Source organism: Camelus dromedarius, chromosome 10 (assembly GCF_036321535.1).
Source record: "Camelus dromedarius isolate mCamDro1 chromosome 10, mCamDro1.pat, whole genome shotgun sequence".
Classification (NCBI taxonomy): Eukaryota; Metazoa; Chordata; class Mammalia; order Artiodactyla; family Camelidae; genus Camelus; species Camelus dromedarius.
Window position 1 is genome coordinate 76805477 of NC_087445.1, and position 18612 is coordinate 76824088.

Genomic DNA, 18612 nt, shown 5'->3' on the forward strand with positions numbered 1-18612 from the left:
AGATTGAGCCCTGATGCAGGTGCACCTGTTCTCTGCGAAGCCCCGCCCCTCTGCCCGTCGGGGCGGGAAGATTTGACTGGCTCCGGGGTCTAGCGGGGCCGGGACCCGCCCCCTATGCTAAAAAGCGGGAGGCTTCTCGGGCACACCTGGTCGAGGTCCCTGCGGGCCCCGCCCCCTATGCTAATGAACACGAACCCCCTCCGGCGCACCGCGCTCGACCCTGAGAGCCCCGCCCCCTATGCTAATAAGCGGCCGCCTCTCCCACAAGGCAGCGCGCCGGGACGACGCGGCTGGCTCCGGAGCCCTTTGTGAGGGCGGCGGGTAACGCCGACGGCCGCACCGCACCATGAGCGGCTCCGGCGGAGCGGCAGCGGCGTCAGTCAGCTCGGCGCCGCCCGCGCAGGAGGAGGGCATGACCTGGTGGTACCGCTGGCTGTGTCGCCTGTCGGGGGTCTTAGGGGCCGTCTGTGAGTACCCGGTCGGGCAAGGGGCTGGCCCCGCCTCACGCTGCGCATGCGCACTCGGGCCTCCCTGGCAGGCGCCCCCGGGGAAGGGACCCGCTTGGGGCCGGGGTCCGCGGGGCACGCGGGGAGCGGCGGGGCGGGGGGAAGCGGGCGCTTCTGCGGTTGCTATGGTTACGGGGCGGCGGCCCGGGCTCCTGGGTCCCGGCTGGCGGGCAGCTCTAGGGGCCTACCAGGAGGGAACGTGAACTCCGGCGGGGAGCGGTGGACTCGACGTGGCCAAGTCACTGCCCTCCACGGCTCCTCCGAGGGCCTTCCGAGAGTGCCCAGAGCTACTTGTAAAGCCCGGGCTGAGCCTGGCCCGGCGGCGGCCTCGCCTGTTGACACGAGTGTGGGGAGGGGCGGCAGCCGCCTTAACCTTTGGGCGAAGGTTGTTTGTAAGTGGGGTGGGTGCAGATCTGGCCAGATTTCCTGAGGGACGGGTGGTGCCAGGGGACAGCTGATCGCCGAGGGAGGGAGCCTCCCCACTGTCATACTTGGAGGAAGGTGCGTTTCCTCTGTTGTCAGTTCCCCCTCCTGCTGTCAACTCTGTCTCAGCCGCCTCTCCTCTCCCTTCTGCCCCCCATCCTGGACACACATCACGACCTCAAGATTGCTGGGAAGCCAGACTCTTCAGCACAGACCGCAAAAAGAACACAAATAGGAAGTCAGTTCTGCTACAGAAGTAAAATAAAGATCATTTGGCAGGTCTTCCAAAGGCAAACATGTCTGCTTGGTCTGTTATGGTGCTGCTGCCGTCAGCACTGTGAATTACTGGAGTGGGAGAGGGCACAGCCAGAGGTCTTAGAAAGGGAGTGTCTGTCCGGGAGTCCTCAGGATTTGAACAGTGCCTGCCTAGCACAGAGGGCCGGGGCCGGGGCCAGGCAGACCCTGAGTAGATATGCTAGAAGGAACACCTCTTTAGGGTCCCCTCCAGGCCCACAGTCCTCCCAGGTGGGTGGAGGCTGGAAGGAAGTTCAGGAGTCAGGGTTAGGAGCGTGCTGCTCTGACAGGGCACGCCCTTATAATAATAGGATAATAGGACAGGGCCTCCCCAAATCAAAGAAAGTTCCCCGAGCCCCTGTCACTGCTGTTCAGAGGAAGCATGTTTTTGATTTTGTAGGAGAGACTGGTCAGGTCTTAGAGATGATCCTCTCAAGTTTGGGCAGCCGTTTCCCCAGCAGATCAGAGTTAGGGTGCTGTGGGAGTGACAGTGATGGGGGCAATGGGGAGAAAAAGGAAAGGTCCTCACTGTGGCCTCGCTCCATCATGTAGACAACGGCTCTGCTGACTCCCGGGTTAATCCTGGCCTCCCATCCAGTTCTGTGCTTCTCCACGTGGGAGGCCTGGGCCACCACGCCAGAGTTCACGGTATTGGGGCTACAGATGATGCTTTGGGCAAGACCTGTGGCATCACCCTGAAATGTCAGTTTCATCTGTAGACGTGGGGGGGGGTGATTGTCATATGAATCCCAAATTGTGTATAAATCAAGCTAGAATGCAAAGCATGCAAGCGTTTCGGAGGTGAGGCAGGAGTCCAGAAAGGGTTGGTGCCTCTGACAGCCACTCTGGGGAAGCATAACCTCCCTGTGTGACGGGGGCCTCGGAGAGGCATTTACTCAGGGTCCTGATTATCTGGAGGCAGAAGCCTGAGAGGGGCAGGCTAGCAGGACACCTCCCTCACTTGGCAAGAGCAGTGGAGACCTCGAGGGGACATCTTCCAGCCTTTGATTGTTAAAGGACTCCTGGCTGGAGCCTGTGCGTTGAAACCTGGTGCTCCCCTACGGTTGGCTGTTGGTAGGACAGTAGGGGTAGAGTTGGAGGCGAAGTGCTGCCCTCGCAGGAAGTATAGGCCGCTGGCAGGTGAGAGCAGGCACAGCTGACCACCGTATGTATAGGTGGGGGGGACATCTTTCGCTGTAGGAGATCTCGGGGGCACCCAAGGGCAGTCCCATTGCAGCTTGCGTTTACTTCGTCTGGATTCCCCTGCCATCACCTGCTGTCCGCATAGGGTTACACGGGAAAACAGCAGGAGAGCTCCAGGCCCTTGTCAGGGATCAGGTGCAGAGCGAGCTGCTGCAAATTTAATGAACTGGTGGCTAATTGCTGCCTCTGGGGGCCCAGCTTCCTGCCCTGCTCCAGCTACTGCCTGGACTTGCTTCCTGCCTGGCAGCCAGCTTCCTGGAACTGCCTGTCAGGCACATGGAGTTCTTGGTGAAGCCAGGCCTGGGCTGTGGGTAGAGGAAGGGGGTAAGCATGCATTCCACACCGTGGGATGCAGTTAGAGCAGTGAGCAAGGCTCTGCATTTGGGGCATCAGGGTGGCCGCTTTCAGGATCCCCTCCCTGTCTTGGGTCCTTGGTCCTTGGGGTGCGTGGGCTGGACCGTGGGACTCTCTGGTGTGCAGGAGAGAAAACAGGCCTGGAAAGGTGAAAAGGACATAGCCACAGTCACTGGGCCAGTGTGTTAGTCAGAGCTGGAATTGTGACCCAGGCCCACCTGGTCCCGATTTCTGTGCTGAGAGAGACAGCCCTGTCCTGACCAAAACCCAAGTCACGTTGTCCGAGTCAGAGGATTTCTTGAGGGGCCACCCTTGTGAATGGTGCCCCTGCCCTGGCCTGAGCCCCTGGGAGATGTTTGTCCCAAGCACCTTGTGAGGTAGATATTAGGACAGCTGGTGTCAGATGGCAGGCCCTCCAAGCCTGGTGCGCAGAGGTGGGGGGGTACCCTCTCGGCCTCGCGGAGCCCTGAGAGTGAGCCAGCTTGGAGCTCCAGCCGCACCCTTGGTGTGGGGTCTGGGCCAGCTGCTCCACTGTCTGAGTCCGCGTCCTCCCTGGTGACGCTCCCCTGACAGCCTCGCTGGCCTCCGAGGACAGAGGGGAGTCTGCTAGGCGCCGTGAGAAGAGCCAGGTGCCGGGGTGGGGAGGACTTCTGATTTCGCAGGCTGTGTCCCCAGCTGGCCTTCCGAACGGGCTCCGTCCCTCCCTCCCTGCTGATTCTGCCCATGTCTCTTGCTTTCAAGCTTGCGCTGTCTCCGGCCTCTTCAACTGCATCACCATCCACCCTCTGAACATCGCAGCGGGCGTGTGGATGATGTGAGTAGCCTTGGGACGGACGGTTGTCTTAACCCTCGCTAGGGTTAGTCCTAACGCCCACTCTGGACTTTGTTGGCTGTAGGCCTGGGGCCACAGCCATTTCCTGGGAGTCAGCTGAGTCAGGCTTTGCCAACACCAAGGTCACTATCATGGGCCTGGCCTCTCCTGGGGCCATCATGGTGGCAGAGGACTGGGCTGGAGGGACAGCGTCTGACGGAGTTGCAGTCAGGTGATGGGATCAGGAGACCCAGCTCAGAGGTGGGCAAGCACTGCCGGCCACAGACAGGGCAGATCAGAGATGGCGCAGGATTCAGGGGTTGGGGTGCCCGAGGTGAGTTCCCTGCCACCTCCTGCCAGGGTGGCTGAACCCCATTGGAAGGGAACACACGAACGCATGGACTGCGCAGAGGGGCTCGCTGAGTCTCCTCCTCCAGCAAGGGCTTCCTGAGGGCGGGAATGGGTCAGCCCTAAGCCGCTGTTTGTGAATGGGGTGCCCTGCTGCGGCCCATCCTCAGGGTGACACTTTCCCCGCGCCGACGGCGATGGTGGTGGTGATGGCAGCAGTGCCGTCCTTGTGCTCGGAGCGCCCCATGTCGGGGAACTCGCCGCAGGCTCACAGCGAGGCCAGGATGCGGGGGTGGAGGGGAGGCCCGGAGGCTTCCCTCAAGGAGCGCTGGTGTGTGGGGAGCGGCCCGAGTGGGGACACGTTGAGCTGGTTTGTTGAGCAGAGGCTCTGAGGGGGAGAGGTGGGCATCCGGGGTGGGGGTGGGGTGGCATCCTGGGACCCTGGCGCCGGGAACCGCCTGGCCCCCGCTGGTCAGCCGCCCCCTCTCCCCCTGGCCCTCCAGCATGAACGCCTTCATCCTGCTGCTCTGCGAGGCGCCCTTCTGCTGCCAGTTCATTGAGTTTGCGAACGCGGTGGCGGGGAAGGCGGACCGGCTGCGCTCCTGGCAGAAGGCTGCTTTCTACTGCGGGTGAGGGCGAGGGGCTGCCGGCGGGAGGGCGGGGCGGCAGGGGCTCTAACCCTGGAGGGCCCCCAACACAGTCCCCAAACCCTGCTTCCGCAGGTGACGGTGCAGGCCGGGCTGAGGGCACAGGGCACACGTTTGCTCTCGGTAGTGGTTTAGACGGGTCGGCCTCCGTGCCTTCATGTGGGAGGCCAACTGCACGTGTGCCTCTGCGTCCCGGCTTCTGCCCCGGCCTACTGCTCCGCCCCCTGAGGGCCAGGTGTGAGATACACGCGCCTCCCACGTTCCGTGTAGCAGAGACAGCGGGAAAGCCTGGGATTCTGGCCCATCAGTTCGGAGTCCTTGAGCAGATTCCGACAGATCCGTGTGTTTCTGTGCAGCCTTTTGAGAGTGTGGAGGGTCCGGAGGTCCTGACCCAAGGAGGAGAGCCAGCTGCAGGGCAGAAAGCAGTGCCTTCGAGATACTCCTACTTCTAACGCTAAGTTCAGTGTGTAGTTCTTCCCATCTGAGTCACAAGATCGAACTAATTCAGGGTGTGTTCGATACATGGAAGCTTCTAGAACCGTGCCCGGTGTCTCGGAGCCCCTCGGTGGGTTCTGGCAGCAGCAGCAATAGTTATCATTGTCTAGATCACCTTTAGAAATAAATAAGGAGGCTTTACTTCCCAAGCTTCTTCCCTTCCTGGAGGCGCAGTTGTTTTGACAGGCTGAGCACAAGGTGTGTCTGCAGCCCTGGGGCCATCCGCTCCCTCCTGTGGCCCGTCACAGGGACACGGGGTCCCGCGCGTCCACACGTCCTTTGCCGTGAGCTGTATTGTTTTAAATGTGTTTTCAAATACTCACAGTAATATATATTCATTAAAAATAATGTGGAAAATAGACAGTTGTCACCCAGAGCCCCACCCCCTGTTAACACTTGGATATGTGTTCTTTCAGTCTAGCTTCAGGCATTTTAAAAAACCTGTTTCTTACACAGTTATAACCATTATAAGTAAGTTTGTATCCGGTTTTTCTCACTTAATAGCACGTTAGAGACGGTTTCAAAGACTTCAGCAGGTGATTTGTAATGATGGTAACACGTGCTGACCCGGATGCAGCAGCTTTTCTCATTTGTAACCTGTAGTGTAAAGCAGGCTGTGACGAACGTCTGTCAGCTAAAAATGTCAGTGTCGACGTGATCTCCTCGGGCTGCTTTTCCAGGTGTGCCATTATTAGGTCAGAGATTACAACGCTTAAAAGATTCCAGCACGTGGCTAAATTGCTTTCCAGAGAGGCTACCTGAGTTTCTCCCCCTTCTCCTCAGGACCGGGGCCATGACCATTGTCACATTTGTACCTGTTCTCTAAGACCTGAAGTCTTTCCTTTTTTTTTTTTTTTTTGCTAATTACATTTTCTTTTTTGGTAGTAGTCTAGCTTAGTTTTCACCTATTGATGTCATCATGTTTTACTTAGTTACGTGTTTTCTACATTAGAGATTCCTTAATCCTTTGTTATATTTCTGGCAAATATTTTTCCAGCCTGTTGTTTGCCTGTAATTTTCTTCTGACAGAAGATTTTTTTTCTGTGGTCTTTTTTTTTCTTTGCAATTTCTATTATTCTTTTATTACTTAGAAAATTTATAACTACAGTAAAACCTGACGATCACACGTCCCGCCAGAATGGAAATCCAGGGAGGATGCAGTCGGTGGAGTCTGAGAAGAGTCCGAGTCTGAGGAGAGGCTGCAGTCTTGTCTTTGTGTGTTACCGGGAGCCGCGGCCCCTGGTGTGGACACCCAGCCGAGACCAGGAGTCAGCCCCACAGGTCCCTGAGTCAGAGCGGACACCTGCCTCCAGGTGGCGCCAAACAGTGGCTGGGCCCGCCGGGCGTCGCGGGGGGGCTGCCTCCCCGGCCAGCTTGCTCTTGGCGTGGACCTTGCAATAAGGAAGCCCCGTGTTTTGTGCAGTTTAACCTTTGGGATCTTTCTTGTTGAGATATGGCTGGTTTTACGGTGCTGATAAGAGCCAGCGTTTGGTGCTTCTGCCGTTCCAGGCATTGTGTTAAGCCTTACCTCGTTCAGCCTCCAAACCTGAGGTTTGATCCCCACCTTACGGCCGAGACTGAGCCTCAGAGAAGTTAAGTAACTTGCCCACAGCCACAAAGCCAGTAAGGGGCCACACTGACACTAGACTTTCTGGTCTGCCTGTTTTTATGAACATTGAAGGGCTGCACCATCTCAGTGCTGTTTAACCCTTTTTGGATCACAGACCCTTTCAAAAATCTGACAGAAGCTTTGGGTTCTCCTCCCAGAAAAAAGCACAAGTTTGTGTATGTTTGAGGACTTCTTGAAGCCCGGCTGTGAGCCTGGGTCCCGGCTGACTTCTGGGGGCCCTTCCTGCACCCGGCTGTCTGGGACGGCCGGGTGAACCTGGGAGGCTGGATGCTCTGGTGGCCACAGGTGGGCATGCCCTTGACCTCTGCTTCTCCCCTAGGATGGCCGTGGTCCCCATCGTCATCAGCCTGACGCTGACCACCCTGCTGGGCAACGCCATCGCCTTCGCGACCGGAGCGCTGTACGGGCTCTCTGCGCTGGGCACAAAGTGCGTCTGCCGGGGAGCTGGGCTTCCGCCTCCCGCAGGCTCTCCGGGTGGGAGGTCTGGGAGTGGCCCCTGTTCCCCCATTGTGGGAACCAAGGCACAGAGGCTGTCGGTGACTCATCAGTGTCTCCAGGGTGCCCAGGCTCTAGGGAGCGAGAGTAGGGGATTCCTCGGACTCTGGGGGCCCAGTCGTGTCTCCTCATGGCCGGTAGCAGGGACGCGTGGCTCCCGAGAGCCTCCTCCCAGCCGCACCCACACCTGGCTCTGTGGCTAGTTGCTGCCCCTCTCGCAGAACCCAGACTGAGGATCTGAATCCTTCCCAGGTCAACATCCCAGGCAGCCCAGGCCACTCTTAGAGGCGACAAGACATGTCTTTGCCATCCTTGCAACAAGGGCTCTGTCTGGGGAAACCAGAAGGCCTGTTAGGCTCTGTCTGCAGGTCACATCTGGGTCACAGATCACAGGTCGAGTGGAGGCTGGGAGGGCCATTTGCTTGGCGTCTGTCCCCCGTATGATGCTGACTCGCCCTCTCCCCAGGGGCGATGCGATCTCCTATGCCAGGATCCAGCAGCAGAAGCAGCAGGCGGATGAGGAGAAGCTCACGGACACACTGGAGGGGGAGCTGTGATGTGGGTTGAGGGGGACCCTCCGGAGATCCCTGCTCGCCCCTCTGGTCTGTGTGAGCACATCCCTGAGCGGCACTGATCCTGAGGACAGCCTGGAAGAGGAGCTGGTGCCTGAGGACAGCCTGGAAGAGGAGCTGGTCCCTCTCACCTGTCCCCGTGCCTGGAGTCCTCTGCCTGCCCCTCCCCGGATTGGCATCTTCTGGCCCCGAGCCGGGTGCTGAGGGCCTGGGGTGAGGGCTCTGGGGGCCGTGGCCAGCAGCAAGGGGATGGGCAGTGGTGGCAGGCCGCAGGACGTGAGGCAGAGTGCAGCCTGCACAGCTCTGCACAGACAGCCTACCTGACCCTACTCTTCCCAGCCGGCCTGGCTTGGCCGGAAGCAGGCTTACACTGCTGGTGGGACCACTGGAGACCTGCCGACTCCCTGAGGGGAACTGCTGCTGGGGACACTGGCCCGTCTCGTGGTGGGAGGCACGTCAGCCCCAGGCCTGGGCATCAGCCAGGAGATCTGATGAGATCTCCTCTCAGATCTCCGGTAGGAGAGTGTCCTGTAAGCTGAGCTGCTTGGGCCACCTCTGTCCTCCTGTCATGGAGGGGGCAGTGTCCTGCCCCCTCGGCCTCCTGCCACATCCCAGGGTCCCTGCCATTCTGTTCTCTGTGGTGGGGGTTGCTCCCCGAGTGCCCAAGAGCAGCCTTGGCAACGACAGGACAGCTGGCTGAGCCTGCCCTCTCCCTGTTTCCGGAAGCCTCAGACCAGCACAGAGCCAGGACACTCCCCATGGGCCTGGCTGGCCCCCAGGTTCTTTGAACGCTCCCCCCCCCCGCCCCCGCCCTGGTGCTAAGGAAGTGGCAGGGGGCAGGCTCTCCCAGCCGCGGCGGTGGTGGTGGTGGGGGGACTGCCTGGCCACTTCTCTGGTATGGGCCCCGCCTCATCCCTGCCCTGCCCTTGGGGAGCTTCCTGCCTTCTGAGAGCTGGGTCAGGCTAGAGCTGCCCTCCAACCCCACCCACCAGCTGTCCCCACCCTGTCAGGCCACCAGGGCAGTTGTAGAAGCAGCCCTGCCTGGGACACGTGCTGCTGTCTCCCCAGCCTCCCTCCTTGCACCGTCCCCTCCATCCGCCTCAGCCCACTGACCGCTCTGCTGGACTGGGCTTCAGCCCTGGGCACGTCTGATGGGCTGGCCAGCCTGGGAGCACAGGTGGAAGTGGGCGGGTATGGACATGCCCGCCTGGGGCTCAGCTCCTGCTGCTCCTCCAAGCCCCCGGGCTGGGCCTGCTCTGAGCGCCCAGAGCTCAGGGCCGCTCTCGCTCAGTGGAGCCAGCCCCAGGCCTGCACCCCAGCCTCTGCTTCCCCTCTGGGGTTTGTTAGTGTTGGAGGCGGGGAGGGGAGGTCCTGCCTGTCCTGGGGACACGTCACTGGGCTTCTGGCCCACAGCGTCCCCCCAGCAGCTCCCCAGGGAGCCTGACCAGGCTGAGCCCCAGGGTGGCCGGTCGGTGCTTCAGTGCGGCCAGCGTTTCAGTGCGGCCAGCGTGTGGGACACGTGCCTTCAGGGGTCCTCTGGGGCCACTTTCCTCAGGCCATTGCTGGGCTCAAAGGGCTATGGGCTGGAGGCCTCTCAAAACCTGCAGGGGGGCGGGGTGTGTGTGTTTGTGTGTGTGTGTCTTCTCCTGCGTGTGCAGTGAGTAAGACCTGTCTACCTCCTGCCCCTCTTGGCTCACTCTTACCCAGGAAGTAAGACTTGGGGGTCTCTCCTGCTCCTGCCCCCGGGGCCTTGCGGACGGGGTCTCCTTTCTGCGGGAGAAGGGCTGGCTGTGTGTCGGGGAAGGTTGCCCCTCTGCCCTGGGAGGGAGTTGGGTGGGCGTTGGGCGGGCCCTCAGCCCCTTGGTCACAGGCCAGAGCAGGTAGGTACTTGACGAGGTTCGCAGTGTGTGCAGCCAAGCAGTCCTGGCACCAGTGGTCCAGTCTCCCAGCATGAGGGCCCACCTCGCAAGGTGGTGGAGGGGCGGGGCCGCCAGGGCCCACTGCCGCCTCTGCTCTGGGCTGTCTTCTGCGGGTCCTTGTTCCCTCTCAGTGCTCAGCCTGCCTTCTGCTCAGTAAAGCCTGCTTGTTGTGTGCTCGCTTGCGCTCTGCCCGTTTCCTCCTCCCTGCGCCGTGAGTATGTGGTATGGATGCCCCAGCCCCACCCCGGCTGAGTGGGGGCCACTGGCCCTGGGAGGAACTGCCATTTTATCAAGTACCTGCTCTGCTGCTGGCCCTGCGCCCGCCTGCCCACAGCATCTCAGCCCGAGCTCACAGGCAGAGCGTCATGGGCAGGGCCAACCCCAGGGCTCTCCCTACGGCTGCCTCGCCCCTTCCTTGTCTCTGCCTTGCTGGGACAGGTTGGGGTGGCCATGGAAGGGGCCCTACCTGGTGCCATGGGCCCTGGTGAACCTGGGCGGAGAATGTGGGTCCAGCCTGGCTGCTGGGGGTGCTCCCCCACCTGGAGTAAACTCCACTTCTTCCTCTTCTGGGCTGTGGCCTGATTTATTTCTGTAAATTGGGTGAACGTGCTTTTGCACTTGAGTACCCTTCTTCCTAGAAGTTGGGTGGGTGCAGAAGGAAGCGTCTGTGCTGGATCTGGCAGTCCAGAATGTTCCCTGTGGTGTCCACAAGCCCGCAGAGGTGCAGTTCCCTGTCTTCCTCCCCAGAGCCAAGATGCTGATGGTCACCAAGTGATGAGAATAGGGTGAGGTGCCGATGATCCGTGCGGGGCCACACCACCACCTCCAGCCCTGTCTCTGTCCTCAGCACAGCCCTCTGTGCATGAGTAAGGAGCCAGGCCTCAGGTTGCCCAACTGGGCTTTGTCCCTGGACCCGGGCCACGTGGCTGCCTCCTCTGCCAGCGGGTCTCGGCCGATGCGGGTGCAACAGCGCAGGCTGCCTGAGCCAAGCCGAGGCTGCACGGTGTGCCGCCTGCCCAGAGCCAGAACATGTGCTGGGGGCCACCCCGCTTCTGGCTGGTCCTCCTGTGCTCTGGCCGAAGGCGAGTTGCTGCTGCCTCCTGGACATGAGGTGCAGGTTTGCGGCCAGAGCACAGCTCCGGCCGCCCAGTGGTTTGGCCTCTCGGGCAGGGACCCTGCCCTAGCGCAGGAAGGACCTCCTCCCGGTGCGGAAGAAGGACTCGATCTGCTCCAGTGACCGGCCCTTGGTCTCAGGCACACAGCAGCCGGTGAACGCCAGGTTCACCAAGCAGATGGCGGCGAAGAAGAAGAAAGGCACCTGGAGGCCGAAGGCATTCTGGGGATGAAGAGGGGGTGCCGGGTCACGCGGGAAGCCAGGGTCCTCCCGCCCAGCATGAGCTTCACGGCCCCTGCTAGAGTTGGCCAGCCTGGAGCTGGGCACTTCACCCACTCTTTCCCCTGCTCAGACTCGGGGCTGCCCACCGCCTCCAGCAGGAAACCGGAGGCTTTAGCGTGGCATGCCAGGCCCTCAGAGCCTGCACGCAGCCTTCCTCTCAGCCGGAGCCACCCTGGCCCGGGCACTTGCCTCTCTCCCTCGTCCCGGCGCCCGTAGTTCATTCCACGGCCCGCGCACAGGAGGCCTGCCACTGTAGCCTGGCTGGGAGTGCGCTCTCATCGCCCTCCCACCCACCTGCACTCTGCCTCCCAGCTGGCTTACCTGCTCTGGGTGCCCCCACCCCGCCCTGCCCCACTGACCGCACCTGATGCCCTGGCTGTCCCATCAGATTCTCCCACGTGGGAGTTGGGGACTGGGACTGGGAGAGTCTGGTTGACTTCAGGGCCTGAGGGGGGTTTGAAGGAGGAGGCTGTGTGAAGCCAGGTGGGAGCCGTGTGTGTGCAGTCTGCCCACAGACAGAAGGCCCGGCTGCCCGGGGGAGGGTGACAGGCGGGGCGGGCAGGTGTGGCCCTCGGGGCTCTGGTCCGATGCTGGCTGGGGAGGTCAGCCATCTGACTGCTCCTGATAGTTCCCTGTCTGTCCGCTGTGCTGAAAGGGCCTTTGCTGCTCTGTCCCTCGACGGCCCGTGGCCTCAGTTTGGAGAGTGTGTGCTGAGGCTTAGGGGACATGACGGAGACGTCCTCAGTGCAGCCCCTGGCACCGGCCAGAGAGGGCCTGGGGCCCAGCACTCACCACCACCAGCAGGAAGGACTTGGTGAGGGCGAAGGCGGTGAGCCAGCTGACCAGCACACACAGCCCCGAGGCCACACCGCGGGCCCGCAGGGGCAGGATCTCGGACATGAGGAGCCAGGTGATGGGCCCCCAGCCCATGGCATAGCCTGCGGGAGAGGGGGATGGGTGGGCTCAGCCCTGCAGGGTGTGAGGGGAAGCCTCTCTGTCCCCACACCTCACACACAGGACGCCCCCGGCCCCGGCCCTCGTGGAGCCCCTGCCACACTTACCCATGATGAAGAGCATGGTGGCCAGCAGGGGCACCAGGGTGAGGAGGCCGGCGGGCGCGGCTGGGGGCTGCTCTGTGCCCCACAGGGGCGCACTGTCTAGGCCCACCGTGCTGTTGGGGGTCAGAGGTTTCGGACCAAAGTGGACGTACAGCCCCAGCGTCAGGTTGGCAGCGAACATGCTGGCTGCTGTGGACAGACAGGTGGCCCACAGCGGGGCCAGGACCCTCAGCGCCCTGTGCCCCGTGCGGCCCAACCCCCGTTAGGCCGCCTTCGTGGCCGCCTGTGACTGGTGGCTTCTGCCTGCTGCGTGTGGGCGGGCGCCTGTCACACCCAGTGTGTGTGTCGCTGTCGGCCTGTTTGTTCACATGAGCCTGGACCTTTCTGGAGGAGCTGGTGCATTGGGCCCTGCGCGTGGGGGATACCCAGGCCCCTCGGAGCTCCCACCGTGAGGGCCGGCACAACGTACAGCAGCGGCTGAGGAGCAAATGAGTTAAGTGTGGGTGGGGGCCCATGCTCACCTGAGATGAAGAGCAGGACCTTGCGGCCGGCCAGGTCCATGGTGAGGGCGGCGATCAGTACGGACAGGAGCCTCACCGCCCCCACGATGGCTGCATCATCCTTGGGGGGCTGCAGGGAGGAAGTCGCTGGGGCTGAGGGGGCCCCAGCCTGCTGCTTCTCCATCCCCCTCTTCCCAGTTCAGGGCCCTAGGCTCGGCTGCTTGGTGCCAGGGGCTTTCTCCGGTCACCCAGCCAAGCCCGTGGGGCCTCCTGGGCAAGGCCGTGAGGGCTGTTCCCACTGCCTAGCCCAGGACCGGCACGGAATCCAGCAGGACACTGGCTGTGGAACTGCACTGTCAGTAATCAAATCGCATCTCCCTCTGAGCCTGGGACGCGGGGCTCACTGTTATCTCCATTTCACAGAGGAGGAAGCTGAGGTTTGGCGGGGAAGTGACTTCCCTCCGTGAGTGGCAGATGCTCTGAACTTGGGCTCTGTGGTGCCCTGGGTCTACAGTTCTACAAAACTGGTTTCCCCTGTAATTCTGCATTTTTATTTTAAACATCACTCTGAGAACAGGTGCGTGGCGCAGAAACAGTTAAGAGACTCTGACGTGCCCACCCGCACAGGCACCTGGCCCGCCCAGAGCAGGCAGCGGCCGCCCCCGGCGCTGGGGGCAGCGGCGCTGGGGGCAGCGTGGTGTGGTGGGGGCTGGGCTCTCACCAGCAGGACGGCAGTGCTGTCGAAGATGGACTGCAGGTAGACGAGGATGGGCGTGATGCCTGTCAGCTGCTGCAGGAAACGCATCAGCAAGGCGATGACGATGGGCCGGTACATGTGGGGGTCCCGGGCCTCGGCCCACGATATGCGGCTGCTCTGGAGACACCAGGCTGCTGCTGAGGGGGCTGTGCTGCCCCTCCAGCTGCCGCCACCCCACCTGGGGCTGCATGGGGCTGGGTAGGAGATGCCCTTCTTCCCTCCTCCAGGAAATACCCCGTGCATGGAGGCAACCCTGGCTCTGTGGACAGGCCCAGGGACCCCTGTATGGACCCAGGCTCTTGGATGAGTGGGTGAGCCAAGGCAGACTCCTGCTTGTCAGTGCTGCTGGGTCCCCAGGCATCCGCTGCACGGCGCCTGTGCCCTGGGCCAGAGGCCCCAGCATCCCACCGCCCCCACCCCCATTCCGGGAGGGGGACCTGTTGTTTATCCTCATTTTCCATGAAAAGCAACTGAGGCTCATAAGCCCCACAGAGCTGTGGGCACCTGCGCCTTCACACCTGTCTCCGAACGTTGTCCTGGATCTGCCCAAACTCCCAGCGGATGTCGACGTCAGCTCCTCGAAGCCAGGCCAGCGCCTGTAGCGCCTCCGAGTCCCTGCCCCGCGAGAGCAGGAAGCGAGGTGAGTTGGGCATGAAGCTGAGCAGCAGGACCATGATGAGCACGGGCACCTCCCCGGCCACCGCCAGCCAGCGCCACGGCAGCAACAGGCCTGGGGGTGAGGGTAGGGGTGAGGAGCTGGCTCTGGGCTGGGCACAGAGCCCCCTCCCGCGGGGGCCTTGGAGCGGCCTCATCTGCCCTCAAGGGTAAGTCCCAGGGCCACTTCCTACAGGAAGCCTACCCTGACTGCTCCAGGCCTCTGTGATTTTACTCAAGAAGGGCCCCAGGGATCACCTGGCCCCTGGCACAAGGCCTGGGTCCTTGGAGGGTCTCAAGGGCCATGGCAGAGTGACGGAGGGGTAGCCTGAGCAGCAAGGCCCACCAAACCCCACCAACCCCTACCCCACCAAACCAGCTGCACTCTGATCACTTGTCAATATGGACTTCCCAGTTAAGACGATTTGACAGGAAACATTCTGCTGTTAAAAGACAGTTTAAAGACTGCCAGACCAAGAGAAGTCCTGACTGCCCAGTTAATAATGGGGACTTGTGACCAGAGAGGGGCAAGGAATTGCCCAGAGGCACACAACATGATAGTAGCCGAGTCTCTTGCCTGCCAGCCCCAGGTTCATTCGGAGCATGTTCGTTCCCTTCCCCCACCCATTTCTGCTCAGTGGCATCTGCCCCCACCCAGCCTGCAAACAGCAGGTGCTTAGTACTTGCCAAGGGCGTAGAGGGACAGTGATCCAAACACCGCCATGAGCTGGGGTGTGGCCCCCAGGGCCCCACGAACACCTGGGGGAGCAATCTCAGACACGTACACCTGCAAGACACACCCCCGCCCCCGCTGAGAACACAGGTGCCTGGGCCGGGCTAAGGAGGCAGAGTGGCCCTGGAGACCTGAGAAGTGGGGACTTCTGGTGGGGCTCTCGTCCTGGCTGCGGCTCACAGCATGAGCTCCTGAGGGCCTCAGCCGCCCCAAATGTCAAGTGGGCGGGTGCGCTCAGCGTGGACCTGGGGACGTGGGGTGGGGAACTAGGAGGCCCACGGCACCCACACTCTGGCCTCTGCTTCTCCCGGGGGTCTTCATCCCCTGCTGGACTTGCCTGGCCCCTGAGAGGGTGTGTGGAGGGGTGGGTGAGGGGAGGGGTCCCGGGGAGGGTGCAGGGCAGGAACTTCCCTTTCCTTCCCATTGTGTTGCTCAATGTGGACTTTCTCTGATTGGGCAATGTGTCTGTCAGGACTCAGGGCAGGAAGTCTGGGGGGTCCAGAGTGGGGGCCGCTGATTTCCCCTAAATCAGCTGCCCGGGTATGGGTGAGCTGAGGCTCCCTGGCAGACACATCCCCACTGACCGGGGCGCTCCGGGGCCAGGAGGCCTCAGCTAATGGAGGTCAGAGCAAATCCCAAGGCAGCGGGGGTGGGGGGGGCTGGGTGGGCAGTCCTGGCCTTACCGGGATGCAGGCAGCTGTGAGCCCCCCAGCAAAGCCTGTCAGCATCCTCCCCAGGAGCAACATCCAGAGGCCATGGGCGCCCGCCATGAGAGCGTAGCCGGCTGCTGAGGGTACAGCCGAGAACATGATGCTGAGCTTCCGGCCCAGGAGGTCATTGAGGACCATGGCACTGAGGCCCCCGGCTGCCGCGCCCAAGGTGAACACGGACTGTGGAGAAAGGGCACAGGGTAGATATGTCTGGGCACCCGGCTCCTCCTATGTCCCATCAGAGCCTAGAGACAGCTGCTTTTCCAGGCTGTCCCAGGAGCTCGGGCCACAGGACTCAGGCCCCAGATGGCAGTGAGCCTCCTGTCTCCAGTGGTGTGCAAGCAGCACGGGGACAACCATGTGTCAGGGATGCCACAATGGGAGTCCAGCCCTGGGGAGAAGGTGGGGCCATGTGTCTGATACTGTAATGTAGCAGACAGGAGAATTCTGTTATTCAGGGGCTCTCTGATTCCCTGTCCAGTGTAGCGAGTAGGAGCCAGTCAGTGACTTGGGCATGCTGCTTAGCCTGTCTGAGCCTCAGTTTCCTCAGCTGTCTTATGGGGAGAGCGGTAGCACCCACTTCATAGGGTTGGCCCTGGAGTCAGCCAGCTCTCGCGTAAGGTGCCTCACGCAGGCCTGGCCACACTAAGTGCTCGGTACACACTGGCTATTATTATGTTAGCTAATATGTTGTAATTATAAATTTGAGGCTACTAAGATTGCAGTTCTAGAATCTTGGGACTCTGGGGGCCATGCTCTCCTACCCACATGCCCACAATCTGTCCTGGAACCCTCCTTATCCCAGCAGTGCCCCTTTCCTTTGTACCTGATTCCCCTACCACTCTCATCCAGGGAGGTGTCTGCTCTGCTGTGACAGCCCAGCTCTGGGTGTGGGGGGTCTGGGGAACCCTCAACCCCACCTGGTGGAGACCTTTAGGACACTTCACCACCTGCTCCTTCCCGCTCTCTCCGTTAGCTTTCACTTCCTCTTTTTATTTCAGGTCCATTATCTGGCCTCACTCCCCTCCCCCTCCAGTCTAGAGTAGGTGGGGGAGGGGCAGACCAGGGACCTGGAGGGGTCTCACAGCTGAGCTTTTGAGGGGTTCCTAGCTGGGGACAGAGCTCAGTGGGTCCCTGCTCCCCTGCTCTGCTCCGCTCAGAGAGGCTCAGAGCATCGCCCTTACCCCAAACCAGGATGCCTGGGTTTTGGTCAGACTCAGGTTTGGATCCAAGGAGTGCTCCAGGGCGGGGATGACGGGGGACGTGTAGACCAGGGCGTACCCGAAGCTGAAATTGCCCAGCACAGCAGCGAAGGTAGCCAGGAACAGCTTCTTGTTCTGCAGGGCCCTGGTGTGTGTGGGAGAGGCAGGTGCAGAGCGATCAGGGTCTTTGAATCCTGCCTCACCTAACTGCTGCCTGTCCTGATCACAGTGGTTGCCTGCTCAGAGGGTAGCGCTTGGAAGGTCTGGGTCAAGGGCCAGTCAGATTGGCACCTCCCAGGCCTGAGCACCACCAGCTCCCTTGGGAAACCCCCAGGGCATGAGGGCTGTCACCCCATAGCCCATCGTGGTGGCTGAGACACCGGTGGAGGAGCGCTATTCCCCAGAAGAGGAGGCTTAGTTTTTGCTCCTCGCTTTGCCATCTAAGGCTTGTTGCATGACCTTAGGCCAGTCCCTTGACCTCTCTGGGCCTCAGTCCCCCTGTCTCTGCCATTTGGGGCCTGGGCCTGCTACTCAGGGGGACCAGATCCTTAAACAAGACGAGCTTGTCTGCGGCAGGAAGGGACCATATGGACCCTTGGTGGAGACTTACTGAAGGTCAGCGGAGGCCCAGGATGGTAGCCAGCGGCCCGCTGGAGGGCACCAGCGCCATCCCTAGCCCCCACCCGCAGCCTCGATGCCAGAGACTCACCCGACTCCCGTCCTCTCCCTCGGCGACGGGGGCGTCCTTTCCGGGAAGGTGTCATAGTCCGGGCCCTCGGTTCCCAGCAGCGGCTCCTGCATGGCAAACCTCTCTTGGCAGCGGCAGCTCCGGCCAGAGGCGCGTCGGGACGCAGCGGCTCTGAGCAGCCGGCCGAGCCCGAAGCTCCGCCCCCCGGCCGCGATTGGCTGCGGGGCGGCCCTGCAGAGCGGGCGCCGGCCAATGGGGCGGCCGCGAGCGGTGCGGATGCTGGGGATGCGGGTGAAGCGACCGGGTGGGGCAGCCGGGCTTTCCCGGGGCGCGGGCTCGGGTGCGGGGCGCGGCCGGGCTTTCCCGGGGTGCGGAGCTGGGGCGGGGCGGCAGGGTTTTCCCGGAATGTGGCTCTCGCCTCGTGCGCCCCTGGAGGCCCCGGAGTTCGCCAAGCCGAAGGGAACCCCTCACGGAGGGAGACGCTTGAAGATCGTGCAGGGCCCTTTCCCATTCGCCTGTGTCCACATTTGGGTCGGAGCCGGGTATCAGCACTGGGGCGTAGACTACATCCCACCCCCGGGCTCAGCTGCTACAGGCAGGGGGAAACTGATGCCCAGAGAGGCGCAGCAAGTCTCTTAAGATCACACAGCGAAGGGACGCTTGTCCCCCTCAAGGCTGTGCGCTCCGCCTTGCACTCGACTCTCCTCTCCCTGCCACATCGTTGTTCCTTGACGCGGTGAAAGCAGGCTTGAGAGTATGCAGGACAGCCACAGCTGAGGATGTGTGGGAGGAGGAGGGGGTGGCGATGCCAGTGGGCGAGACTTGTACCGTATTTTCCCTGTTTCTGATTGCAGAAGTAACTTGGGCTTATCCAGGTAATAAGATAAAATTCAAAAATAAGGAAAGCAGAAATGGAAAATTCCCTGGAAACCCATTCTCCAAAAATAACTGAATTGCTAGTTCCAGGTCTGCCTTTGGATTGTTTTTCAGAAAGAAGGGCTGGATCAGGCTCCATTCTGCTGCAGGGGTGTACCACGTCTATTTTTTTTTTTATAGCAGGTCCTTTGGGTTATTTCCAAGTTTTCAATATCAAAATAGGAACAGGTTTTAAAAAGTTGTTATAATTCCCTTTTATTATCATTGAAATATAACCATATTAGAACAGAGAAAAGAGACATGGGAAAGGCACACCCACTGGCAGCAGCCTCTCCCTGCTG

General features: G+C 61.3%; 2 protein-coding genes across 7 annotated transcripts; one reads left to right on the forward strand and one right to left on the reverse strand.

The window, feature by feature from the left end:
- Positions 1–260: 260 nt before the first annotated feature.
- Positions 261–10264, forward strand: CACFD1 (calcium channel flower domain containing 1). Of its 2 annotated transcripts, none has more exons than XM_031450897.2 (5): positions 261–467; positions 3522–3594; positions 4443–4568; positions 7031–7138; positions 7673–10264. In XM_031450897.2, exons 1-5 carry the CDS (start codon positions 347–349, stop codon positions 7761–7763), a joined length of 519 nt encoding a protein of 172 aa, XP_031306757.1. In that variant the 5' UTR covers positions 261–346; the 3' UTR covers positions 7764–10264. The 2 variants fall into 2 exon arrangements, with proteins under 2 accessions (XP_031306757.1, XP_064346802.1); XM_064490732.1 differs by lacking the exon at positions 261–467 and adding an exon at positions 4110–4270 and having other exon boundaries at positions 2101–3594.
- On the reverse strand, positions 10262–17586 carry SLC2A6 (solute carrier family 2 member 6). 5 transcript variants are annotated; one of them, XM_064490731.1, is made up of 10 exons: positions 17417–17585; positions 16690–16852; positions 15479–15685; positions 14750–14849; positions 13927–14023; positions 13373–13520; positions 12673–12781; positions 12155–12340; positions 11886–12031; positions 10262–11033 (listed from the first exon to the last, which is right to left on the reverse strand). In XM_064490731.1, the coding sequence occupies exons 1-10, from the start codon at positions 17506–17508 to the stop codon at positions 10878–10880; spliced, it is 1404 nt and encodes a 467-aa protein (XP_064346801.1). In that variant the 5' UTR covers positions 17509–17585; the 3' UTR covers positions 10262–10877. The 5 variants fall into 5 exon arrangements, with proteins under 5 accessions (XP_064346801.1, XP_010998453.1, XP_031306751.1 ...); XM_011000151.3 differs by having other exon boundaries at positions 13373–13525; positions 13927–14138; positions 17417–17584; XM_031450891.2 differs by having other exon boundaries at positions 13373–13525; positions 13927–14138; positions 16787–16852; positions 17417–17488.
- Positions 17587–18612: the final 1026 nt, after the last annotated feature.

Bases quoted from the DNA above. Each gene is read 5' to 3' on its own strand.
- CACFD1 (XM_031450897.2), top strand. From the start codon at position 347: ATGAGCGGCTCCGGCGGAGCGGCAGCGGCGTCAGTCAGCTCGGCGCCG. The intron at 3,595-4,442 runs GTGAGTAGCCTT...CTGGCCCTCCAG, and splicing joins GCAGCGGGCGTGTGGATGAT to CATGAACGCCTTCATCCTGC. The intron at 7,139-7,672 runs GTGCGTCTGCCG...CCCTCTCCCCAG, and splicing joins CTCTCTGCGCTGGGCACAAA to GGGCGATGCGATCTCCTATG.
- SLC2A6 (XM_011000151.3), bottom strand. From the start codon at position 17,508: ATGCAGGAGCCGCTGCTGGGAACCGAGGGCCCGGACTATGACACCTTC. The intron at 14,850-15,478 runs GTAAGGCCAGGA...TGTGTCTTGCAG, and splicing joins TCACAGCTGCCTGCATCCCG to GTGTACGTGTCTGAGATTGC. The intron at 12,341-12,672 runs GTGAGCATGGGC...GTCTGTCCACAG, and splicing joins GGTCCTGCTCTTCATCTCAG to CAGCCAGCATGTTCGCTGCC.